General features: G+C 40.9%; 1 protein-coding gene across 3 annotated transcripts in view; it reads right to left on the reverse strand.

Annotated features, from left to right (window-relative positions):
* Positions 1-1,180: 1,180 nt before the first annotated feature.
* Positions 1,181-27,311, reverse strand: part of cgnl1 (cingulin-like 1) — a 32,983-nt gene continuing 6,852 nt past the window's right edge. For all 3 annotated transcript variants that reach the window (XM_074618464.1, XM_074618456.1, XM_074618458.1), the window contains 16 exons: positions 26,640-26,745; positions 26,023-26,124; positions 25,572-25,708; positions 23,568-23,706; positions 22,494-22,706; positions 12,048-12,254; positions 11,817-11,921; positions 11,574-11,726; positions 11,139-11,309; positions 8,122-8,283; positions 7,837-7,926; positions 4,744-4,827; positions 4,374-4,498; positions 3,053-3,161; positions 2,764-2,927; positions 1,181-2,646 (listed from right to left, as the gene is read on the reverse strand). In XM_074618464.1, coding sequence (XP_074474565.1) covers positions 2,490-2,646; positions 2,764-2,927; positions 3,053-3,161; positions 4,374-4,498; positions 4,744-4,827; positions 7,837-7,926; positions 8,122-8,283; positions 11,139-11,309; positions 11,574-11,726; positions 11,817-11,921; positions 12,048-12,254; positions 22,494-22,706; positions 23,568-23,706; positions 25,572-25,708; positions 26,023-26,124; positions 26,640-26,745 — 2,224 coding nt within the window. In that variant the 3' untranslated portion in view covers positions 1,181-2,489. The remainder of the gene's footprint in view (positions 2,647-2,763; positions 2,928-3,052; positions 3,162-4,373; positions 4,499-4,743; positions 4,828-7,836; positions 7,927-8,121; positions 8,284-11,138; positions 11,310-11,573; positions 11,727-11,816; positions 11,922-12,047; positions 12,255-22,493; positions 22,707-23,567; positions 23,707-25,571; positions 25,709-26,022; positions 26,125-26,639; positions 26,746-27,311) is intronic.

The following is a 27,311-nucleotide window of genomic DNA, read 5'->3' on the forward strand; positions in this document are numbered from 1 at the left end:
TGTAAAGAAAGTTTTCAGACTGGGAAGTCTACACCCCCAGTTTTACTATTTTAAAACACAAAATCAAAGTAGATTAATGTGGCTGATAAACAGAAAAATACTCTTTCATACCGAAGTAATAACAGATCTCTACAATACAAATACATACCTGTGTGCTGCAGCTCTACACCAGGAATAAATGTTTATTTACCCCAGAGACTGAAGGAGGTCAAAGCTCAGCACTGAAAGGTGATCAAGCCCAAACACGGTTTCATGTGCTTCATATGTTCCAGCAGGAAAAATACAGACACGCTGAGCACGAAATTAAAGATAAAGAGCCGCTATTGACACAGCTGCTTTGACCCCACTCAGATTTTATCAGAGGATGAATGAAGTCAGTGTACAGCCATCACTAGACTGATCAAATCATCTCAGTCAAAACCTAGTTTACACTTCTACTCCACCAGAGTAGATTTCATATTTTGCAGTGCAAACACTGCAGTAATTGGTGTCTACCACTGAGTCCTAAAAGTCATATATACTGTATGTATTTATGTATGTGTATTTTCAAACCGTTTGCTCTGTTTTACCTGGACATTTACTTTAGTGCTGCCAGTGCAATGTACACACCTTCTGTCCTAAAAATGAAATAAACAGATAAAAAAAAGAAAGTTGAGTCCTTAAAGTCATATCTTTTTTTTTTAAAACAAGTGAAAAATTCTCACACTCATTCACAAGTTAATTTCTGTTGGAAACAGATTGAAATAATCAAACTAAACTGGCAGATTTTTCTTATTTTAAAAAGGAAACCCCAATATAATCAAAATATAAATAGTTAAAATCAGCTCAAACATTGATCAGGTAACATTAAAAAGCAGCATACATGTTAATACACATGATAATAAAAAATAAATAACATGTTTTTATATTAAAACACTCTGAAAAGGGCCATTCTAACACTTACTTTTTATACTTGAGTATAACTTCAAATACACTTATAATGGAGTATTTTCAGTGCTGTTGTTAATATTGGCATATTCATAAATACAGTAAATAGATTTTTCAATGAGAGAGAAGAAGACGATAATGTTTAACTAAGTATTTGAAGATTTTGTGGAAAACCTTTTATGATCAGTATTTTTATACGTCTTAAAACATGTCTGGAAGGGATCTTTAAATGTTAAAATCAGGAAACAGCATGTGGGAGTAACTGGAAGTAATTTTATTTTAGTGTCAGCAGGATTTATGAACATACAAATGTGTACAGAGAGGTAGTGGCAGCAATTTGTCTCAATCCACTCTCCCTCCACAGGCGTCAGACTTCTATATATCCAGCACAGAGCCAACAGAGAGTGCAAATCATCACAGTGTAGCAAAACATCAAATGTCAGTTTATGTCATCTGAAGAAATTCCCTCATTCAGTTCAAAGAGAATTAGAGGAGGCCTGCACACGTACAAGGCTTTATGTACACAGAGGCACAATTCAAACACACATGCATGAAGTTATGTTCAGTATCAACACGGCCCCATTCAGGAGAGAAATCACCAGAGATAGAAGTTACATCAAAGTGTTTCCAGTATAAAAGAGATTAAATGGTTTTGATATGTGTGACTTCAGTGCTGCAACTACTAGAAGTCTGATTCAGAATCAATAATAATCACAGAAAAGACTGAAGAAAGTTAATTTAGGTATTGTCACATGATTGCACGAAGCAGCCTTTTCCAGTATGTAAAAGCAATACTGTGGTGTCACTAATATTTGGAGTAACCTGTGTGATAAAATTACAACAAATAACCATTGATAACATTTTCATGGATCTATTATTTGTATCAAATCATATAAAACTGTATAAAAATGAATGTGTACAAAGTCCCTCATTTACTGTTCCCTAAAGCCATCACTGAGCCAGGATGTTGTGTATTCAACCATGAATAAATAAGAAAAAAAAAAACATCCTGACACTCCTCGCTTCATATCCTCGGATTTGATCTTCATTCATTTAAAAAAAAAAAAAAAGTAGATATATTTTATTTAACGGAATGATATAAAAATGTATATTCAGATACTATCTGTAAATTTAACATATTTGATAGGCATAAAAAAAGTGAAGGTTAATAACCTCATATTGTTCACAAAGGCAGTACTGGTTTACAGTGCATTAAAGAGTGCATTTTCAAGTTTACTAATGCTAAGATAATCATGTGTAATCCATTTGTTAACAAAGGAAAATCCACTCATAATAGAAGTGATACATTTACATAAATGTGGGAATGTAAAAATCACCAAATTAAACAGTATATACATTTCATTTCTACGGGACAGTCTAAAACTTTCATGATTTCATCCGTTAATCTCAGAGCCGCTCAAATAATACTGAGTGAATTTATGGAGACTGTGCCCAGAATTAATCACACAGATGTTTCGGTGTGACAGCACATGGCATGGATCTCCGGCCGTTTGGTCCAACAGTGATGCATATAAAGCAGCTTTATCCTTCACCTCGTGGGTTTACAAAGCGAAGCTGGACAAGATGTTCTCCTGACTTGAGGAGCGCTTGTACCCCAACGATGAGCTGAAGTACGTCTCCCCGTCGGTGCTGATGTCGTCATCATCGTCGTCGTCATCGTCCAGAGTGTTGAGCAGCGGAGCGGAGGTGGTCTTACGCCTGGATGACGGAACAATATTATAACTAAGACACTCAGAATATCTGTGTATTATTCTTAAACCTTTTATTTTAGTCTGTTACAGATGACAAATTCCAGCCTTGTTTTTATGTGTTTACCTGATCTCGTTCCGCAGAGCTTTGAGCTGACTCTGGAGCTGCTCGTTGACCTCCTGTTGCTCATCCAGGTCTCTCTGCACCTTCTTCTTGCTGTGCTCCTGTCGTTCGATCTCCTCTTCGGCCTCGTCCATCTGCCGTTTCAAGGCCTTTAGACGCAAATTCAACTTCAAGAAGAACCAACACGAACAGAGTTAAAAGGGTTCAACGCAGATCAACAAATATCCTCACTATATGGCTATTAATTTAATTGTAGTAAATTAAGTTTAATGAGAGAGTGTGTATTACATACTTGGTCCTTTTGATCTTGCAATGTGTGTTGTTCTTCTTCACCTTGCATCATCATCTCTTTTACCTTCCTCTCTAGCCTGCGGTTCACCAGCTGCAGGTTGGCACGCTCCCTGAAATGCATGCAACGTGATCATTATCATCATACTGTGCATGTAGCGCAGCACATCATTCTGACTTGCTTAAAGATTTGAACTCAAAGAATTAAGAGCTGGTCAGATTCTCTACAAGGTTTGATTACCCAGAGTTGGATTTTTCCCTCTGAATAAGAAGAAAATGATTTAAATGTCACTGTAGAGTCCAACTGATCTACATCATTTAAATCAGTGGTTCTCAAACGTCATTCCCCGCTTTGGAGGAAGAAATATTTTCACGTCTATTTTCGTTTTACACAATATGCATATTAACTGTAACTTTCTTAAAATAACAATAATCTGTTGTTTTCCTTCAGTTGACATTAATTATATAACTAATAATAGTAATTATAGTTTATTCAGTCGGTAGTCCTAGTGTGTTAAATGGGTTGGCAGGATGAGGGTTAAACTTTATCAAACCACATTTTTATTGACGTGACTGCAATGTAATGTTTCTAAATGTCTTCTAATTTGTTGGGTCTCATACTGTCAGCTGTCAGAGCTTTCAGACATAAAATACACACCAGTCTCTCCTCATTTCCCAGCGCTTTCATTATTATATATATTTATATAAATAATTTATGGTGCTGTTGGATTGCTGCTAGACCAGCCCCGTTAATACAGGTGCGTGCGGGAGAGAAAACAGTTTTTAAGCTGGAAGGTAGGCTAATGTTTCTGTAGGTTTAATAATAATTAGAACGTTATGAATGAAGCCTCAAACTACTCAGTTTGTCCCTGTCAAATATCTGTCCATTCTGTAAATGTACAGACTGCCTGTCTGAAAGAACATTGCTACCATGGATGTATAAAGAGCCGATTTGTTTACTGCTCCGCCGTGAAAAAGATTCCAACGTCAAAACATTAATTGCGCATCACATTTCCCCCCCGGTCAGGTGCACCCCACCTATCATACCTCTGCGGCCCACAGTTTGGAAAACACTGATTTAAATCAATATTCCAGTTGTGATCTCCTCCTATATAAGCTCCAACGTTGAAGCCTAAATCCATCGATGGCTATAAGTATAAACTCTAACTTTCATCTGGAAACTAGAAGTCCCATCCTGGCTGTCATAGGCAACCTAATGAACCTCTCTACCTTTCAGTCAACTCTCCCCCCCTAAAGGTTTCCTCTTCCATCACCTCGACCAAAGCACACCTCATCTCTATTCCCCATCGCAGCCTTCATCTCACCTTTCCTCCCCCTGCAGCCTCTCCTCCAGCTCATGTACGCGATCCTCCAGCTGGGCTACCAGGCCCTCTTTGTTGGACTTGTGGGAGCCTTCTAAATGAGCCACTCTGCCCTTCAGGTCTTTGGTCTAGAGAGGTCACCAAGAGAGAAATAGTGAAGGGGCAATAAAAGCACTTTCACTTTCTAAATGTATGTTTATACCATATTATCAGTGTATCAAAAATATGAATTGGAAATTGACATGAGAATGGATACTATCAAATGAAAATGATGAAAAGACATATGAATGAAATGAATTGGTGCTTTGTACTGTAGAGCAACACTGTGTGTGTGTGTGTGTAGTTGTTTTCCTCCAGACAGGAGAGTGTGTACCTGTCTCTCCAGAGCCATCTTGTCACACTCCAGGTCCTGTCTGCTAGACCTCTCCTGCAGGAGTTCATTCCTCATCTGCTCCACCTGTCAAGGCGAGTCCAGACACTGTCATTGCTACGGTCCCACACAGTCTGATGACAATTATTATCAGATACCGTCTGAGTCTCACTCGCACCAGAAACCACTGTAGCGCTCAGTGACTCAAAATGCCAAACAATAGAGGAGTTAATGCTGAAAGGGCCTCAGTTAATTGGTGAACTGGATTTTCTTGATTGGCCACATTCCACTTTTTGTTGAAATCTTCATGTAAGCTCAGTGACACGGGGTTGTAGTAAAATAAATAAATGAAATAAATCAATGATAGTAGTTTCTGTAAAGAAAATCTAGCTGTGGGATTCAGACTGTATATAAAATAGTGAACTTGGCAAAAATTTTTGTGTAAGGTGTGTGTGATTATACGATATTAAAGGAATCGCCTCTTTTCCCTGGCATTGACTTTCCTGTTGCACATTGCATAACTGCACAGGTTCCCAACCATTTTACTTATTACACTTATTTATTGTATTTATTATATACCTTTCTCTTTTAGCTATTTCTTTAGAAACTTATTTTAATGGTGTGTCTTGTCTGCTGTATACTTTGTTGGGGAGAATGATATTTTGGTTTTACATGGGGTTAAGTGAATAGAGTACGATTTTGTTACCAGGCCAGCTGTTCCCCCTGCATCTGTTTTTTTAACCAAAGTATTTCTACTATATTTTTAAGTTATACAAAATACAATTTCAAATGTAGTTTGAAATATTTTAACAAAATCCCGTCCTACAAGTAACCCTAACCTATTGCACCATTGCAAATTTACAATATGATATATCAAAACATAAGTTCAATATTAAGTATGATTAACGATTTATAAACACACAAAGAATACAAAGAGATAAAAAATAGAAGAAGAATAAAAATAAAGATAAAAAGAAGATAGAAAAAAAAATTAAAAAGGTAGGAGGTAAGTAAAGAGAGGGGTTATATCTCTACATATTAAATGTCTGAGGCGTCCATCTTTTCTACCTCATCCCGAACTGGTTGCCAAATAGTGTAAAAGTGTAAAAGCTGAGGGCACAGCCTCTTGTAGCAAGCACTTTTTTTCTAGTGTCAGATGATGCATAAAATCTCTAATCCATAGATTAAAAATTAGAGGAAATTTTCCTTTCCATTTAGGTTATCATGTTTTTGCCATATTGATTGAGAAAGAGATCCCGTAGTAACGCGCCAAATATTGCTATTATGACGAGAGGTTCTATGGATATTTACCTTTATTTTTAACAGACAGATATGAAAGTGGTATAGAGCGTCTCATCCAACTCTTGGCAAGAAAGTGAATAAGTGTATTTCCCAAAATGTCGAACCATTCCTTTAATACTAATCTGGTGTCATCATATATCCACTCAGTGAACACAAAATCAACTCAGAGAGGCCTTTACTGCATGAACACGACCGCTCAGTGATAGCCGGGTTCAAACGAAGGGAGGATGAAAAGAAATCGATACAGCGGTGATGGTTCTTTCTTTGTGAGAGGAGCTTAGAATTGGTGATATTTTATGCCAATTAGTGGGTGACAGTGGGCTGCTCTGATGAACGATGGCCCCTATAACTGGTGCACCCAGCACAGTGCTTGAGGGAGCTGAATCAGCAGACTGGAACATACAGCGAAACTAATCTGCTTTGTGAGAGACGGCAGGAGAGGAGAGGGGAGATTACTCTCATTTAGACAGGAGAGGAGCACCTGGTGCCAGGAGAGACGCAGGTGTTCTTCCTGCTGCCTCTGCTGCAACCCCACCACCCCTCCACCCCACCACCCCTCCATCCTCCATCCCATAGCCATACACCCCCCCTCCTTCCCACAGACATTAGAGCACACACACCAGCACATACCCGCATGCACGTCTGTGTGCGTGTGCTCTGACAAACGCACACCACTAGCACTACTCCACTCTGACTGCACAAAGCTCGAGTGTTGCCTTGACAACCGACCTCAGCCTCATGCTGAACCAATGCCACTTTGTCACAACGCCACTCTTTTCTCCCTTGCCAGGAATTTTATAAAAGGGAAACCATTTAAGGAGATTTTAAATACTCTACTCAACCACACTAAGCCTCTCTTGATGTCGCTACGCACATTCATTTAAATTTTTGAGTCACAACCTTTGAATCTGTGTCAGTTCCAGACGGGAGGAACCTGTAGCCTGTGTTTGGATCTCACAGTTGTACATATAATATTTAGGAGATGCAAAGATGTAAAGATGTAAAGCGGCGTTATTTCAAAAAACTCCAGAACCAACATCCTCCCTCTGATTAGTAAGCACTCTCCTACGAGCAAACAACAATCCTAAAAGCACATGTACTTTATCTAAATCTTTCCTCGCAGTGCCTCCGTCAGCAGCTTTATCTGGTAGGAAGGAAAACTGGAGCATTTGCTTGCGAGGATATAAAAACTGACTTCAAGCACAAGAACTGGATTTGTTCTCGAGATGAATGAAGTTACTGAGCGTAATTTCCAAGTGAACTCCGCAACCTGAAAAACTTGAGACATTTGGCAACTCGCATATTTTGGCTCGAGCGGCGCATTAAGAGGGGTCTTTTGTGACTGATGCATGAAAATTGGATAGGCGCTCTTAGACCACGCTGGCAGGCCGCCAACCTGAATGATTATGCAAGATCACCTTACAAAGCAATAACCCGTCGTCCACTTTATCCAGACCAGAAATAAACTGGGAATGTTACAGTGTGGATATTATACACACCTGAGAGTGAGCACATACACCGAAGCACTGATATAACCCATCACCCTGCCTATAAACAATGTGAATTGACTCTTTCAGGACTTTGTTGAAATTGTTTTGTGGAGATCCCATGTCACAGAGATTAATGATTGCGGTCATGATGTTAGAGGTGGAAGACAAAGCAACAGGAGATCTGGATATCATTTACAGGTTGAGATGGAACAGAGACACGTCTGTGTGAACTACAGTGAACATGGACAGCAGGTCACCCACACAGGTGAGCACTGATAATGACAATGTGTTGAGTGTGTTGTACCTGCTCTCTTCCTCGGTCTATCCTGTTCATCAGCTGGTCTCCACTCTGACGCTCCTCGTCCAGGTCTAACTCCAGCTGAGTGATCCTGTCCTGCAAAACGAAGCGGTTGCATCCGTACGGTCAGTTAGTGTTGCCATCTGAATCTAATCACTTGTAGCTGAGGTTTACTGAGGTGTTTAAGTGTCCTAAATGGTTTTCATAAGGACCTTTTGCAATGATCTGACATCATCATGTCTACTAATGATAAATCCTTTATCAGTGGCTTTAATTGACATCTTTATGTACCTCCATGAGTTTGACGTGTCGAGCTTTGTCCTCTTTAGAGTTGGCCTTTGCCTCAGCCTCCACCTCCAGATCATGAACCTTTTTCTCCAGCGTCGTCTCCCTGAGCACGGCATCGTCTCGTTCCCTCCGACACTGCCGCAGTTCGTCCTCCCGTTGCAACAACTAAAACGAAATGCATCAACATACTTCACATTAGAAAAATTACTGAAACTTGCTTATTGCTTTTTTATTGCCAATGTGTGAACAGGTTGTAACCTAACCCTAAAAAATGAGACCTTCCGTGACGTTCTGAGGTTCGTCTATCAGTCTGTGAACTGCTTTTAACGTGAAGAATGAGGGCCGTTTTTTTCCTGTAAAATCCAACGGATGGGACTTCATGTGCGCTTGCGAGAGCCTTTACTCTCTTCAGCTCCGCAACAGGGCTAACAGTGTGCAACTAACCGCTAACGCCAACAAACGACCAACCCCCACCACAACTCAGACTCCAACACAAACTCCATGGAAGCACAAATAAACTGAAGCTCGTCTTGCAAAACAGGAATGTCAAGCATGTGAAATATATAGTGATATTGTGGTTTTAGTGTGTGTCGCACTCACTGTTTTGACCGATGCTCACTCGCGTCTACGTAGTACGAGCACAAGCACGAGCAATGGGACGCTGACTTTCATCAACTTAACGGCCACAGGTGTAACTGTTAACAAGCAATTTCTGAATCTTTAAGTAAGCCCCTTTAAGTAGCCTAAGTATCACCGCTATAGCGATGACCAACAATTTAGTTGCTGCTTAGGGAAATGATATAGTTCCCGAATGACTAATGAATCCAGTGCAGCTAGTTTCCCCCTGTGTTCGTTCAGCAGCAGTGCCCCCCACAGCTGGAAAATTGCCCCCATTGCTTAATGCTAAGACAATGAACATTTATCATCTGCCCTTATGTCTCACCCAGAACAAATATTTGGCCATTAGTGCAGAATTATTCCATATTTCATCATATAAATACTTAAGTGAGACCTAATTTAAGTAATGGAGCTACGCTGTGCATACAAAGACTTAATAATAAGTGTAATAGGATAATTGTGTATCTTCTCTCAGGCACCTGAATAACAATAAGTAACTTAAGAAATGAATAAATTACTATAATTAATTAATTAATAAAGCAGATCTAGGGCTATGACTTCCTGCTGTTTTATGCTGCCTTCTTGGACAGATCTGTCTTGAAAAGAAAGACTTTTAAAGAAGAAGCGACATGCACTTGTAATTTTGGTGACAGTCGGCCAAGTGCACATGGGTGGACACGGACGGGGCATTTGAGAGCAGCTGGGAAAGTGGACTCACTAGGCCCAGTCCAGAGCCATCAGTTTCTCAGGAGAGGTGGATGAGGAGGATGTGATTCCTGCCAGCGCAGCTTTCACAACAATGATATCACATCACTGATATCCTTCCTCCTCTTCCTGTGCACCAGCTGGACAAAGATACATCAGCATGGATGTGGACAGGAAAAGAGGATGCTGCTGACCATGTCCTTACATATACACTTTACTCACAAGCACATGTAGAGTTGAAAGCCCATATCAGCAACATCCAGATCAGTAAATGCGTAGAATTGAGTGGCAGCATGTTATGCATGTCAAATAAAGTCTGAAAGCAATGACTACAGTTTCCAGTAGATAGTTCCTCCCAGATAATGAAATGTCAATACTCTTTTTTTTCTTTGCTAGGAGGCTGCTTGAGTTTAAGATCAGGGCATAGCCTGCCAAACCCTCTATTAAAAAGTACCCAGTGGAGTTTCATTATAAACAGACATGGCTTTGTTTACAGGGTTAGAGTTATGGTACATTGTTTGTATCCTTAAGGTCTAACAAACATGCTGAATGCATTTCCTACCTCAGAAAAAAAATTGCAAACCCCTTTTTTAATGTTTTCCAGTGTTTACATCGGCTTGTTTACATTACATTACTTCATAGCACCACTAGTGGTTAAACAATTTTCTTTGTTTCATCCTCTTCTTTTTACATAACCACATCCAACCTCAAACACATCCCACTTTGAACTCGCTAAAACGGAAAGTGTCATGTTTATATTTGGTGTTCAGCTCTGGAAAACAGCAATATGTTCTTGCTACAAATCAGCGGAAGGACAGTATAATGACGTTGGCTCATCACACCTACAAAAAAAAGCCAAAAACACCTCCAAAGAAAATCATTTTTTAAACATTTGATGCCTGAAATGAGCAAAAAAAAAACTGACACAGACGTGTGACGTATCAATGATCTTGACCCTAGAGGCAGCACTGAAACCAGGGATCTTTTATGTAGTGTTATCTGCAATACTCCTTTGTTTCTATGGGCCTTTTTCTCTTTTAACAGCATTATATCTATTATACATGCACTGAAGCATTTCTGCTTTCACTGAACTATAAAACTGTTTCTGTGTGGTCACCATAAATACGATCTCAACTGCCCCGCCTAGTTAAATAAATGTTTGCGAAATACATAAAACCCTCTTTCTAACAGAAATGATTCAAACTCATCTGTTCCTACTTTCAACAAAAACATTCTTCACATTCTTAAGTGCTGACCAGGATAAATTGCTTGAATGCAAACAATGCAAAGTGGTCACAGGCTGTTCAGTTTCACCATTATGGTGTTGTGACCACACATCAAAGGATTATAAAGGAATTCTCCATATCTCTCTGCAACCATTAATTTTGATAAGAGAACAGAGATTTTCTACGGCTTTACTCGGCTCAACTGCTTCACTTTAATGCTATGTTTTGGGTTTGTGAGGACAGCAGGGAGCAGAAATACCTAAGTGATGACATCACTCTCTGAGAGGAGAGGGTGATGTTGGTGGGAGGGGTCAAACTGGTTGAGTGAAAACAATGGCTCATCATCTGCATGGGAGGGCTCGGTTGGGCTGACTAATGATGGCCTCGATTTGACCACTCTGACCATGAAAGCGGTGTCAGCATTCAAATCTGTGACTCCTCTCTGAGGGACCATTACGTAGCAAACTGTACCTCTTCTTGCAGGGTTTTGGTGGCCAGTAGGCACTTGTCCAGCTCCAGTCCTCGCTCCTTCAGAAGCCTCGTCAGATCCGTCAGCTCCCGACGGTTGTTCTCTTTATAAATATTGATTTGCTCCTGCAGCTCCAGAGTGGACGACTGGGACGCCACCACAATATCGTTCATCTGCAGGCACAGTGAGGTAGAGTGCAGGGTGAGAGACATAAAAACGTGAAAAAAAGGAGCACTTGACCTCTTCATTGTTTAAATAACTCATTATTTAAGAACTACTCCACTCTTTGCTAATAAAAAAGATAAGAGATTCATTACTCAAATATGAATGAATTAACGCATTTTACGAAAATGCAACCTGCCATCTGAGACTACCTCTACTCATGCGTCGCCTGCTGGGATGAATGTTACTGCACTATTAGACTCAAGTACACTCACCTCCCTCTGAAGTTTTTCCACTGTGCGGTCCAGCAGCTTCCTCTCATCCTCCATGTCGTTCTTCATGTGCTTGAACTGCTCCTTTTGAGTCCTCTCTTCTTGTAACCTCTCCTCCATGTTCTTGTGTTCAATGCTCAGTTTGGAAAAGTTCCTCTATAGAAGGACCCAATTTTAAAGATGTCAAACCGTCCTTGTTATAAAGATTTCTCTACATGCAGTGTAGCACAGTGTTACTGATCTCACCTGTACATCCTCCAACCGAATGGTCAACGCTCGATTGGCACGGGCCGCCTCCTCTTCTTGCTCCTTAATTTCAGCCAAAGACTCTTCCAAATGCTTTTTCTCTCTCTGTTAAGCAAACATTATAAGACATTCATATAGTGTAATATGCTACAGTGGCAGTATAGAACTAGACCAGCAATATAATAAAACTAGCAGTGACTGACTCCGTCTTCATGCATCATGACCCCTCACCTCCACTCGGCCAGCTCTGTCCCCATGCCTGCTCTCCTGCAGCTTGGCCTCGTCGATGAGGCGGTTGAGTTTGGCCACCTCATTTTCCAGCTCCTGCGCCCGCCTGCGCAGCCGCTCGGCCTCTTGGGTCAGCCGTCCTGTTTGGCCCTCCGCTGCACCCTTGGCTGCCTCCACTTCGGCCTTCTCACGGACCACTGCTGCGCTGCTCTGCAGATCACAACAAGACACGAGGCCTCAGTACAAAGGAAGCAGGAGTCTGTGACACTCAACGGAAAGCGGAACAACGATGCATGATGGAACATTTGAGACTCTCTGAAACGCCTCGTGCAACAAAAAGCTATTTGGAACGCTCAGTTTCTCACTGAACCTTTGTTGCTGTGGAGACAGAATAACAATGTCCTCCTGTGATTCTCTCACACTTCATAATAAAGCACAAATGAAGGCAACTAAATCTGAGCTTTCATTAGCCTCTGCTGATTGAGGGCCACACAAAGTCAGCAGGCTTGCAAGACAGACCTGCTAGTCTCCTGTGTCACTAGATTCAAAGTTTTTCCACCTGATATACTGCTGTGAGACGGCTTTTTAGACAAGTGTCGTGACCGTGGCAGGGACAGAGTTAATGGGGAGTCCCTGTACCCAAATTTATGAATGAAGAGTGTGCTTTGGCTCAGACATTTCATGGTGGAGTGCAGACCAGGAGAGAAAGAGCGGGACACAGGCGGAAATGCATATCTGTGCAACAGGAGACAAAGACAACTGACAGCAACCACATGACTCAATCAGTACAACGGATTACAGGTTTCAGCTGCGATGACACACTTCCAGTGAACGACAGCGTCTGTAGACAACAGCGGTTTCTTTGGAACCAATATTATTTTGGAACGGAGTTGGAATGTTAGGAAACTGGTTTAGCAATTTCCTGTTTATCTCAGGACAGTGAGGAACAACAACACAACAGAAGACATCTGCAAAATCTATAGCTACTGATCACTTCATAACAGAGCTAAAATATTAAATTACATAAACACTCAAGATGTTAAAATGTGTAAATAAAGTCCAATGCTGTCTTTTCTTTCTGCACAGGCAGGCTAATCTCTTTGACATCCAAGTACGTCACAGCATGTGTGTGTGTGTGCACAAAAGCATGACAGCACACACACACACCCTTCTGCCTTGAAGAACCAACTGACTGAGTTGTAACCCAGCTGGTGACACACTGATGAAAGGTGACACAGAAATGTGCATCAATACAAACAGTGGAACTAAAAACTGGTTTTCAAGCAGTATCTGTTTGTAGTGCAGTAAACACACCTTCCTGCTAAATTACATCACAATCAGCAGGAAATCATGAAATATATGTTCCTCTGACTTTGATATATCCGGAAAAACCTTCACGTACCCCTTTTAAAAAGCACAGAGAAACAAGTTATCAGTTGATTTTAGATGTCATGAGATTTTAACTGAAGCAGGCAAACGTGCATAGTTTTGTGAGCACTGTAGTTAGTGTCACTGGGCATTTGAGGGAAGTTTTGAAGGTGGTAACTTATTTACAAATGCTAAGTTTAGTTTCTGCTGAGATCCAAAGTCTACTAGTTTTCCCCCCTTGATGCCTTTTGAAAGGTGAAAGGCGCTCGTTGATCAGCTCGTCTTGTTGTCACTGTGTGTGAATATAGGCACCTCCTGTACTAGAAAAGTGACGGGTGCCTCCCTGCTTCAGTGGCAGCAGGCCAGTCAGACCTGTTTCTCCACGGAGCCGCCCTCATCTCCGCCTGACTGGGTCATTTAGTTTGGTCAAAGGAGCGAGGACTCATAACTGCCAAATACAGAGATAACACTGTTTTACCTCTCAAGATTAGCCAAAGAAATGCATATTAGACAACAAGTAGCAGATAAATAATATAAGACTTTACTGTAACTCTACAGCCTCAGTATAATAAGGTACAATTCCTCAGCACCACAAATTACAGGCTGCAAATTACCATCCTGTTGATTCAACACCTCTCTAAAACAGGTTCATCAAAAACTCAACATGATAATTAGCATGTAGAAGTAGGAAACAGTTTTCTGAACTGATGCATCTGCGGTGTGGGCCCAGACGATCGGGTCTCTCTTGTGTTATATTTCTGGGTTACAGCAGCGTCCTCATGTTACTTTGAAAACTCACGTATCAAAGCGTTTCCCTACAATAATGAAGCATTGACAGTGTGTGTCAGTGCTCCATTTTAACAACATACACAACACAGTCGGCCCTCACATTTCTCTGCCTGTCCCACTTCCCACACTGGGTCATACCAGTTAAAAACATGGGCAGAGCCACCCAGCCAGAAAGAGGGAGACTCTGCTGCTGCTGCTGCCTGTGAGAGGAAGCGGGAGGGGATGAAGTGACGTTAGCCTCTTTTTCATTAGATTTTCCCTTCTGCAACTCTCATTTATCTGGAGTGATTTTAACAGACCTGCATCATGATCTGATATACTCATGAGCTTGTGGAAAGATCAACTTTTCTTAAATTGTAAGACAACGACATAAATGTCACCTCTAATATTTCCATCACGTGCCTGAGAGAACCATTAATAAAGCCTATTAGTATTATTATATTAGCCGACTAATTTATTACACATTCAATTTCTTCACTAACTTGATTCTTTTCTTGTACAAAAAGTAAATCATTCATTAAAAGTGTTATTAAAGATTACCTAACAACCACTGAAGGATTAGCACTAACAAATCAATCACTTTATCAGCTATTAGACAATGATTTGTTTAATTTGTCCATTTAATACAATTCTTTATCACCTCTTTGAATACAAATTTAACAAAGAGACTGACAACACAAGCTGACTTTAGTGTACTAGTACAATATCATAGAAGAATATGTGGTAATATCATACCACTGGTCTCCCCCCCCCCCTCTACACTAACTCAAAGTTTGACTTGGTCTCTCGTGTGTACTCTAACTGTTTGCGTAAAGTTGCACATTAACTAACTGCGTGCGGTCTTTGAAGCGCGCCACGAATGCTGAAGTGAAGTATGTGTCCCAGGTCGTGTGCTGGGGTGAAATCTTGGCTCTCTCAGTTATTGCCACCAAATAAGCTTCCAGCATAACAAAAGAGCTTATGGTCTAAAGATAAATACAGCTGCAAGAAACCTGTATCGGAAATCTACAACCTCACAGAGTAGATCGTTTTCCTGCACATGTTCATTCCATATTTCTGAGTATTGTATTTTCTATGAATGTCAGCAAGATTAATCCCTTTATCAGGTATACAGGTAAAAACTCACAGCACTGCACATAAACTTTCATAACACCATTTGAGTTACAAGTAACCAAGTGCAAATGCAACTCTGAGAGACCCACTATGAGCGGGTAAAGAGGTAGTTTCTACATTTTCCACAAAGCCAGCTGCCAACATGTTATCATTTCTCTCCCCTCCCCATTCCTGATATTGCTCTGCCTGTGTGCTTTGTTTTCCTTTTTGAAGACAAACATGTTGGAGGTATTTTTTCCATATGACTTCCCCCAGTGCTGAGAAAACATTTGTTCCTCAAAACCCTCAAAACAGAATGGCGCACAATATAACATGCAGTGCAATAATACGTTAAATGTTAAAGCAGTCTCATTTCTTCTTTCCAGTGCTGTCAAAGCTCCTCTTGTTCACAAATTTCATATATCACCGATATCTATTCATTTATCTTTCCTTCTGCAAACTATAAACCGATCTGTACGATTCTCTTTTTAGAACAATCATTGCAAAACTATAACCTCCTCCTCACCATCACCTGCAGATTGCACTATTAACTCAACATTCACCGGCTGTCTCTGAACTACCGCAAGCATCTATAGGCTCCAATAAGAGTAATTTAACTCTTACATTCATGGGCCCGCTATGAAAAGGTTACACATTCATGTTTTAAAGGAGTGGACTGGAGTAATCACCATCTGTAGGGTTGTCAATCGATTCAAATCTTTAATCGCATGATTGTCCATAGTTAATCACAATTAATCACACTTTTTGTATCTGTTCAAAATGTACCTTAAAGGGAGATTTGTCAAGTATTTAATACACTTATCAACATGGGAGTGGGCAAATATCCTGCTTTATGCAAATGTATGTATATATGTATTATTGGAAATCAATTAACAACACAAAACAATGACAAATATTGTCCAGAAACCCTCACAGGTACTGCATTTAGCATAAAAAATATACTCAAATCATAACATGGCAAACTGAAGCCAAACAGGCAACAACAGCTGTCAGTGTGTCAGTGTGCTGACTTGACTATGACTTGCCCCAAACTGCATGTGATTATCATAAAGTGGGCATGTCTGTAAAGGGGAGACTCGTGGGTACCCATAGAACCCATTTTCAGCTCAAGGGACCCCTTTGAAAATGGCCATGCCAGTTTTTCCTCACCAAAATTTTGCCTTAGTTTGGAGCATTATTTAGCCTCCTTTGCAACAAGCCAGTATGACATGGACATGACATGACCTGAGCCCGCTACAACCTAAAAATCGCAAGTTGCGTTAATGCATTAAAGAAGTTAGTGGCGTTAAAACGAAGAGTGTTGCTGACATGTATTCATGTTTATTGGTCGCTCAGCTGCTTACTGTTTGACTGGCTGGAGATAAAATGTCACCAAACCTGTTTGTCCTTATCGTGGGTTTGAGCTTTTTGACAGCTGAAGTGATGTAGCCTCGTTGTGTCAAATAAAAATGCCTTTGTTGCCTTTGACGGAAGACGCTACAAATAAAACACGACCTAATAAAGTAAGACTATCCAAGGTCATTCAGAGTACAGGTCATTTCCTGTATGGTATGACATTATCTCAACTTAACCATCATCATATTGTGAGAAGAAATCAAAAATAATTTGTGTTGAAGCCTTGATTTGCTTTGCCAGCACAAAGTGCGTGTTACAATTACAACAGCATTCCTTATTAAAGAAGGTACCCAGACCTGAGGTTAACTGGAACAGAAGGCCTGTCATGGACTGAAAGGAAGGATTGAAGTAGAAATTAAAACGCGACAGCTGAGAAGCATTGGCATCTCTTTGGTCAAAGGAGAACGGTAATCAAATCTCGTCTTGTCCTCAGAGAAATGTAAACAGAAACTTTAAGGCTTAAAAGGAGTCTCTGTACAAAGCCAAACTGCAAGCTTGCAGGAATGTTGATAACAGTCAAGGCATTATGGAGACTAGTGATATTGTGACCATGCAGATGCTTTAAGAGAGGTAGATGTTTCTGATATTAATTTAAGAAAATTGCTTCCTAAAAATAAAAATTTTCATCCTAAGTCCTCCTTAAAGTGTCACATGTTGCTCTTCGGGATTCGGCTGCTGACACCACAAACACTATTTACTGACAACGTCCACGACTGACATGAAAAAGTTTTGATGTACCTATATCACAGTGCATCTAGCTTGCAAAAGTCATCAGAAAAAGGATGAACACATTGTCTGAAGTGATGTGGAGCTGAGGTTCTCCATGATCCCAGGGCTGCCCAGATAAACATATACACAACGTTTTTACTAGTTTTTCGCTTCCTGACCATCAGTAAACTCACTCACTGCTTCCACATCAAGGCCTGTAGGGACACTTCCCTCTATCAGTGCAGAATTAAGACCAGATTTGATCAAACTGGGTTCTGTGATTTGGGGTTTCTGGATATTAGAAACTGTAGGATCATCTAATCTATAGTCTTTTATTTCTGTAAAATATTCAGCAACAATCTGTAAATCCATTAATTTCTCCAGTGTAAAACTGGATCATGCAATGCGAAGGCAGAAAGAAAATGGGTGGGGCACTGCACCAGATGTAGCACCTCTTTAAACTAATAACATTAATTACAGAGTAGTTATCAAAATCACGAATGTTATTCGAGTGTGACTAAAGACTGACTTTCAGGCTCCACAGTGCCAATTAAATCACACACCACCGTCCTGGCTAAAACTCAAGATCTAAGGCTTAATAAGTCTGAGCAGAAAGACAAAGAGGGGAGAAAACTCCTGTTCCAGTTTTCCAGGCCAAAGGCCAAAAAATACAAGGTTTCAATAAACTTGTGAGCAAGAGAAGGAACGCCCAAAATCCACATCCCACACAGCAGTTCAAGTGCGGAGACCAACAACTCAAACATGGTTGTCTCAGCCTACGCTTTACACATTTACAGTGAAGTCCAAATTCATGTTCTGAACCAGTCACTTGGCACAGTTGCAAATACAAGATCAAAATGGAATTTAAAACAGATTCTGATTCGTTATTTCATGGTCATGTGGATTACGAGAAGGGAGAAAATATTGTAAAAAAAGAAAAAGAAACTATGTGAACCCATGTGAAAAATGAACAATCGCCTACAGTTTCACAAGAAAACACTTTAAAAGCACGGCTTGATGAATGCAAACTCTCAGGTTTTAACAACTAGCATCAAACGTTGTTGGTCATCTCTATGGGAGATGTGTATTTAACATGACTCCTGCAAGTTGTTTTGGCAGATTAGGCTCCCACCACATCAGCGCTTACAGGCAGCGAGGTAAAGGAACAACAAACACTAAAATCCAGCCACTGCTTGGTTTCACACGGACGTGACCCTCATATGGCCGTGCAGCAACATTTACTGAACTGAACCTTTTCTGACTGAACTGTATTTAATTCTTGTTTTTTTTGGAGCGTTTAATGTCATCAATCTATAAAGTTATCATTAAAGCTATTTGAAGACCAACAAGGATAAATGGCTAATACCTTGCCGTCTCCGTCAAGATCCAGAAACTCTCCATCAATTCCTTCCTCACTCGCTGCCCTGCGTCTCCTTCCTCCTCTTTCCAGTCGCCTGCTAAATCAGCTCCTAAAGCTACGCGGGGAAATACAGTGCTATCATCAAACACACAGACTCATGCGGGAGTCTTTACTTTCAAAACAAGCCTGAGGGGGAACTCTTCTCTGGGCCACGTAAGTTTGATGATCAGACAGGGAGACTTCAGTTCACACACTGGCAGAGATTATTGGAAGAGCAGGCTGAGATACAGGCGAGAAAGGCACGGGCCATAAAATGACCTGCGTTTAGGTGAGTGGGGGAGATCACCGCAGAGTCTTGTGTGGAAGCTGTGGAGTTAGGAAATGAAAAAATACGGCATTTGGGATTGAGGTTACAGATGAGAGCGTGATAACAGTGTGGCCGTGTTTCACACTGTGGCTCGGGGCTGTAGGTGAAACATAACAAGAGCTGGAAAAGGTGTGATAAGCACTAGGCTCTGTCTTTACAGTTAGGATGGGAGAGTACAGCTGAGACCTATTAAAGCCTCTAACACTGAGAATCCGGGGCGCTGCGGAGATGGAGAAGCAACTGCAGCACCCTGAAGAGGCATAAATGAAAAGGTCCGAGCCTCTCCCGCAGGTCGGAGCGGGGTGCACTGTAACAGAGCTGGAGCTGAGTGGAGAAGGAGGTCTGCAGGGAGCACATTCCCCACTTTGACCCCCGACATTCCTGGAAACAGACCCTGCTCTCTACTCAGCGCACCTCATCTTTCCACATTTTTTACATACCAGCACATGCTGACACGAAAGATCAAATCCAATTCCAAATGTGCAGACGTCTTTTCTTACAAAGCATTAAGAACTCGGGCAAATTCATATCATCTCAAGAAAGTATGATCGAGATTGTTCAACCTTGATGGAATTCCACAGATTTCAGCTCATTGAAAACACAATGCAGCTTTCAATTTAAGACACAAAACAGGCCCCCCGCTCCTTTCAGGGGGTCAGCCACGCATCCCCTTTTTCTACAGCACACTGACCCACTTATTCAGCATGTCCCAACCCCCGCTGCTATTATTGTGTGAAACAAACTCATCATTCATCGTCGACTGAGGTTCGCAATTACCCCCACTCTTTCAGGGCACAGAAAGAAGAGGGGACACGACGCAACTCAGGAACGGACGCTCATTAGATTAGTGATGGCTTGCCACCGCAATTAACTAGTATACAGAGCAACTCGGTGCTCCAGTTTCCAGCATTCCTCTTCGCATGGGCCGCTCTGGTCAACCCAAACGTCAGCGCTACTCAAAAGGGGGAAAGTGGTAGCACTTTGGTTGGAGATTTGGCATTAACAAATAAAAAAAATGCACAGCTCACTGTGGCTCTATTTTCCGACACCCTCATACAAAGTAGAAGCATACATGAGATAATAAACAGTTTTCCCTTTTAATGTCAGGCTCTCATAACCTGTATCTCAGACTACTCGCCGCATGCTGTGACCATTTGAACTTCAAACAGCTTTGGGTTTCATGCTGATATTTAGCTTACTATTTTTGCAAGATTTTGGCATGTGCCTATCAAACTGTTTTCATTACACAGAGAACCATAATGTCTAGAATAAAATGCTTTCAATACGCTTATTTTGTAGATAGGACTATAAAATTATTTCATTTATGTCTTTCATATGCCGACGTTTGAGATTGTATCATCTGTTTGCACATTGCCCCGACATAAACAGCCTATATAATCATCATTAATAAAATCATAAATGTGCCACTGTATTGATGAATTTGAGTTAATGTTTCTGCATAATAATTGTTAGACCGCAGCCTCACAAAGTCTAACCTGAGGACATGACATTAACTAAAGGACATAAATGAAAGGCTCCAACGAGTGAGAACTCTCTTATATCTTAAAAGAAAAACAAACAATGACTTCATCTTGCCAAGTGTTTACAAAGCGCTGAGGGTAAACCCCTGATGACACACTCCCTCAGGGGAGCAGTACCTCTGTTTCGACAAAAGGAAATGTTCTCATAGACTGTTGCTGCAGAGCGCCGCTGTGGACCCCCACCAGGCCTGCAGGAAGCCGAGAACAAGGACAACTTCCACTCTTTGAGACAAACAGGACACACATGAGTCACACAGCGACCTACTGGAAACAATGTGTCTTCAGTCCTTTCAGTGTGCTGTCTCCTGCCATGCACTGCTGCTCATCACATCTTAACTCACTTTCCTCCATTTTTGGGACAAAACCGTTGACAAACCCTCTCTGATCTAACGAAAATTGACTTCTAAATCAGTCATTTTGAAATTAGGGCTGGTTCATCACTGGTTCAAGGAGTTTTCAGAAGTTTATTTCTTGCCAATGTAGTAAAAACAGAACTGTGACCGAGTCTGTTTCAGAGTGTATGAGGTTCTTTAATAGAGACTACAAAGCTACAATAGTGACCTTGCCAGTAAGGCAGCTCCTAAATACGTCATTTGCAGATAAATGTCTCTAAATGTTACTCAATCAAACCTCATTTTTCCAGTAAAATGTTCCTCCCTAGAGGAACAAGCTGAGATAAGAAAACACCTCCACACTTGACTGGCAAGAACGCCTTCCCATGAAAAGTGATGACGAGCTACATTTGTTACATAGTGTGTTTCGTTTTATCAGTGGGCTCTGTTGACGCAGCTCAAGTGTGTGAACTCAAACTGAGCTTAATTTCCACCTGCGTCATTTGAAAAAAAAAAGAAGCATAACTTCTCACTGCTGTAGGTTAATATCGTATCCTATGTCTCAGTGTGTTTAAACTACTTTGATCATGCAGTGCAATTGCATCATCACTAAAAAACTGGGATGTGTAAGCTCTTTATCATCAGCGTTTCTCTGCAAGCCAGCAAAAACAAATGGAATCACTGATTTATGTCTAACACAGCAGATATGCTGACAAAGCCATCTGCTTATCATTATGAAATCCATACATGTACAAGTATGACTGGAATTTACAGTGTTAACAGAAATGTGGGTTGAACTCTGTAAATATTGAAAAGTCAACCGCCAACTTGCCTTTCAGTATGTACATGAGGCTTCAGTTGTGCTACTGAGACTATTATTCACTGAAGGAGACTTAAGAGTATTGTGCTAAGTGCAAATCTGTGAAATGATGTTTGAAGATAATATTTTATATTTCTTGTTGTATAATATAAAAAAAATGTTTACTCAGGAGTTTTCTTTGCACTCGGATCTTAACAGTTAATCGTATGTCGACATCTTGAATTCAACATTCCTTAAAAGCAATGGAGACAATGAAACGAGTCATCTTTGTCTCTGTTTCCTGCTCTTTTTGCAAATCCCTTCCACAGAAATACAGTGGTACTGCTTTACATAGCCAAGCTTATTGCTCATTATTATACAGTATATCCTGCCTGTTTTAAAACCAGTGTCTCCGTATTTTGACACTCAATGCCATAGATGTAAGCCCCAACCTCTGATGACGAACATATGGCATAACTTGCAATGCAAAACACACACACACACACACACACAGTTACAGCTCCCCTGATGCGCTGCTTATCTCCACACTCCTCTGTGTGTTCCTGGAGTGGGGGAGGGCGAGAGCTAAGGAAGTGAGGAGGAGGGAACACAGGGAGTCAAACTGGAGAAGAGACGAGGGTAGGAGAGGGAGGGGAAACAAACGAGAGACTGATTACCTGCTTGGCCTCCACCAAAGACGTCTGCAGCTTGCTTATTTCCTTCTCATACTGCTCCCTCATCTTGTCCACCTCTTGATCATGAGCGCCCACTTCTTCCTTCAGGGCTCCTTTCAGAGCCGTCAGTTCCCTCTCTCGCCTCCTCAGCACCTCCTCCTGCTCCTCCTTGGCCAGGAGAACTTCCTGCATCTCTACCTTCAGTTGCATCATGTCCTGCGGAAAAGGACAACTATTTGAGAACTTTTTATCTCCTCAGAATTTGCAGAATCAGACCAGAGTTGACCTGCCGAGTTTGACCATGACCCTTAAGTTTGCTCTTGGCTTTGGGAGCTTCCGGTGCGCTGCTCGGCTGCGAACCGCATCCTGGGCTAGCTCTGTTTGAGTCCTATTAAATGCCTTAATTGTTGTTGACTGTTGTTGCTGTCTGTCCGAAATGTCTGCGTGTGTCTGATGTCACTGATGTGTCTTATTTGTCTGTTTGTTTATGGAAACAGTATGTCTATTGTATGTGTACTTTTTCTCAAATAGAGCTGCCTATGCATGCGAAATGAATTTCAGTGCAAACTGACAATAAAGTTGTATCCTAACACAGACATTTCTCACTGCAATCACTTTTATTTAACTGTTTATAGATACAAATGTAGAGCTAAAGACAAGACAGAATGTGGACCTTTTGGAAATTATCAATAACAACAATGTGGTCATTTTAGATATACAGTTCCAATACTGTATTCAGCTGTATTCTCATTGAGATAGTTTATTTTGTAGCGTCTCCAGAGAGAAATCTTTCAGATTGGTGATTTCCATCACCATATGGAGCTGCTATTGTTTAACGGAAATTCTGGTCTCTACACTGGTTGCACTAAAGTTTAAGCTTTCAAACAGCACCTTAATGTTAACTCACTCTAAAGCTGCATTTTACCTTATGGTTTATGTACATGATTTTAGTATTCAAGAGTAGCTTTTATCTTTCATGGCGGTCTTGGTGAGGCTGTTGCCATCAGCCACATGTTCTACAAGCTTAAAAAAACAAAACATTTCTCCTCTTCTCTAGAACAATGAACACTGCATTACCACCATAATGATGTCTCTCTCTCCATCTGCGGCCGACTTCTTGGCTGAGTCGAGCTCGTCATGCATCTCTGACAGCTGGTCCTGCAGGTCTCTGATCTCTGTCTGGTGTTGCTCCCTTTCCATCTTCACCTGGAACAGCCTGACAAACCACCACATGACAATGTCACAACACAGCACAGGCACTCTACATACTGTGTATATGCACATACACACCCGGGGTCCGCACACCTGCACCTTAATTTGCACATACAAATGGCAGCACCTGCGCTGGGTCTTAATGTGAGGCCTACAGAGCAGAGGGGTTAAAACGAATACCTGAACGATGGCAAACCAATAATGTCTAAACCGCCTCTACATGATAACACCGAGGGGGAGGTGGTAAGTGATGTGAGGCACCTCAAACAAATCACCACACAGACAGTAATGTAGGCTGAAGCAGAACATCTATTCCTGCTGTAAAAATAAACTAAATGATGTTTGGTATTTGGCCATTCATCCTAAGATAGAATATAATGGACAATAGAGGCCCAACAGAGAAGGAGGCTGAAATAATAGAGCGTAGCATTCAATAGCAAGGAAATCCACAAAAAGTATCAGAGACAATTAAAAAAAACTTTTAGCTCAAACATAGGCAATTGTCCTACTATTTCCATCTAAAACATTGAGAACTCCAGACAAAACCGGCAAGCTCTGGAGAGTGACAACACTCTGGACATCAGACTGAGCAGTCAAATAACAGTTGTTTAATATGTAAAGGCGCAGAAATGGAGCTGGACAGTTAGTGCTATAAGAATGAATAGTAAATCAGTCACCAAGCACGCATTAATATGGAGGGTGAAAGATAAACCTAACAAACCAGAGGAGACACAAAGGGCTGTATAATAAGACAGAGGAACTGACATGGTGACCACTTCAGTAACTATCAACAGTCTGAGTGGTTTCATCAACAGACATCCTACACTACGTGACAGCACAAGGAAATCAGGTTTAAAGCAACAGCTGATGAATAATACGTCAAGATAATTGTTATCATTATTTATTTTTATAACCTGGGCCCTGTTTCAGGAAGCAGGTTTAACAAACTCTGAGTCTAACCCTCAACTCTGAGTTGATGAACCCTTCCAGATTAGCTGATCAGAGTTTCTTCAATCAACTCTGAATATGTTCACTCGAATGAAAAAAGCCATCACCAATGGAGCTCCAATACCACGATTCACCATGGCAACAGGTAAACAAAAGGGTGAGCCTTCATTTTAATTCAGTGGACATAGAGATATTAATGCACGTATATATGGACTGTGCAAATTTATCTTTAAAAAAAGAACCTGAGCGGAGAAAAGTGTCAACAAGTTAACACAATAAAGTTTTATTTAGTGCTGTCCATTAATTCATCTTCATTTCCTCAATGGATGATAAAGTGGTGGAATCTGAGTGTGTATTAGGCTGTAGCCTACATTACATTTAAGCTATATTTGTTCAGCTTTAATCTGACGGGGACAAAACACAGGGCAAGAGTTTAAGTTACCTCTCTTTCTGGAACTGAAAACCCAGAGTTTCCCTCATCTCAGGCGTAACTAACTCAGGGTTAACTAACTCAGGGTTTTCATTAAACCTGCTTTCTGAAACAGGGCCCAGGGGAAGGTGTTAACAGTAACATGGTTCTTCTCAGGTTCATGTTATCCCTCCCTGTTCCCACCTCCCTCTGTGCAGGATCCTCAACAAAACAGTGGGGATCAATAGCATAGTGACAACATCATGATCCCTCACCAGCTTCCCACCACAAACACTGCCAGTTGTGTTTACTGGAGCATAAAACCAAGAAGGAGATATCGGTGAACTTGGGTGTTTTAGAGACAAAACACCCACTTCTAGCCAGGTTTAACAGAACTTAAAAAGAAAACTGTGACTGACAATTGAAACAGTAAACACAACAAAGCTACTTTGATTCATTTAAGTTGATTATTATTGACCTGTCATTCTCCAGAATTGTCACCCTGCACTTACTCTTCCACTGTGGTCTGGAGCTCAACCTCTGTTTTGGCTAGTTTTTCCCTCAGACGCTTGCACTCCTCAACACGCCGCTCCAGCTCCTGCTGCAGCTCCTTCAAACCTGCTACTGTCCTCTTGTCAGCCTGATTCTTCTGTTGGTGAAACACATAAATATCAATGTTGACATTTCGGTTTCAGTGTAGATACACACATCCAGTCTAACAACAGTGTTTTGAATTCCCACTTACTTTAATAAAACACCCACTCACTACAGAATAACAGGTTTTCAAGAAAGGCTGTTTATTCTAAATGTGCATTTGTGTGAAGCTTAGCCAATTCTACATCAAACCAGTAGACCCAAAATATCTCTTTAGGATATTCTCAAACAACAAGTTCAGCAATAAACCCACACGCCAACATAAACAGGCTGGTGTAAGGGGCACAGTTGCAGTTAGACTGTTGTTACCGTGGTTTGGTCCTCAAGTTGTCTCTTCAGTTCGACCATTTCTTTCCCCAGTTCTTTATTTTGCTCCTGCAGAGCTTTGGTCTGTGAAGCAACGTCCAGGGACTGATAGAAGAGGACAGACGTTTTAGAGTTACTTATTTCTTATTGATCTATTATGAATACAATTACAAACCGACTATTTGGACTGTGGAATTAGCACTCAGTTAGTTAGTAAAGAGCAAATATTGAATATTTGACAGTGTCTGCTATGCAAAGTAAACAGCCCGAGTGCTAAAGCCTCAGAGCCTCAGAGAGATCATATGTACACAGTCTTAAAAGGTCCCATAAAATTGCTTTGAGATCATAATTTTCTTGTGGTTTGAATCAAACAGGATGTTAAAGAAGAAAATACTTTGGAAATTTGTGTTAGCTCAAATAAGTTTGTTGCATGTATCAACCTATCAATCAGTTGGGCTTCACTTTGGGAAGCTGTATCATGAAGGTAAAACTGCACTTTTACAACCTCAAGTTTATGATTCCTATATAAAAATATGTAAAGGTTGCAGAAAGGTTCTTCAGGTCATGGGTTCTTTAACTGTTAGGTGGTGCACAATAACAATGATACAACAATGTCTCACTTTGTGGTCGCCTTGTGAGCTCGCCGTGGCCCGAGACTTCAACGTCTGTATCTTCTCAAAGACAAGGTTGACCTTTCTCTTCGTCGTTTCATCATTATCGGCGCTTCTGGAGACACACACACACACACACACAGTATGTTAACACACTTGAGTTATTAAGAGTAAAAAAACTACTTTTCTCAGTGTTTGGGGATCAGGAATTAATTACAGACTGTTCTGGGAACAGTAGAAGTCATTCCTAGCTTAGAAAGGGTCAAGAAGGATCATGCTGCTTTGATGTGTCACATCACATCACAAACAGCTTCATTACACCCGTCCAATAAACTATGAGGTGTTGAGCAGAAGAATCAAACGTATGGGCCATATAATGGGATTGTAGCAGTCTCATTTCTTCATCTGGTAAATAAGTAGGGACTTCTCGCAGCAACCATGAAGAGGTTAAGAAATGTCACCAATTCTAATGTTTTCAAATGCATTCAGATAATGTTACTGACACAAAAACTGAATTTTTAAGAAGCCTGGATTCACAGCATTTGGTCACAAAACCAGCCACACCCACATATTTTCTACATCGAGCCTGTTCTCTCTGATGGTAGCACAGATTATGGCCTATATTTAAAAGATAACAAAGTGTCAAGCATTTACAGTATTATGGCCAGTAAAAACCTTCCT

Source organism: Sebastes fasciatus, chromosome 2 (assembly GCF_043250625.1).
Source record: "Sebastes fasciatus isolate fSebFas1 chromosome 2, fSebFas1.pri, whole genome shotgun sequence".
Lineage (NCBI taxonomy): Eukaryota > Metazoa > Chordata > Actinopteri > Perciformes > Sebastidae > Sebastes > Sebastes fasciatus.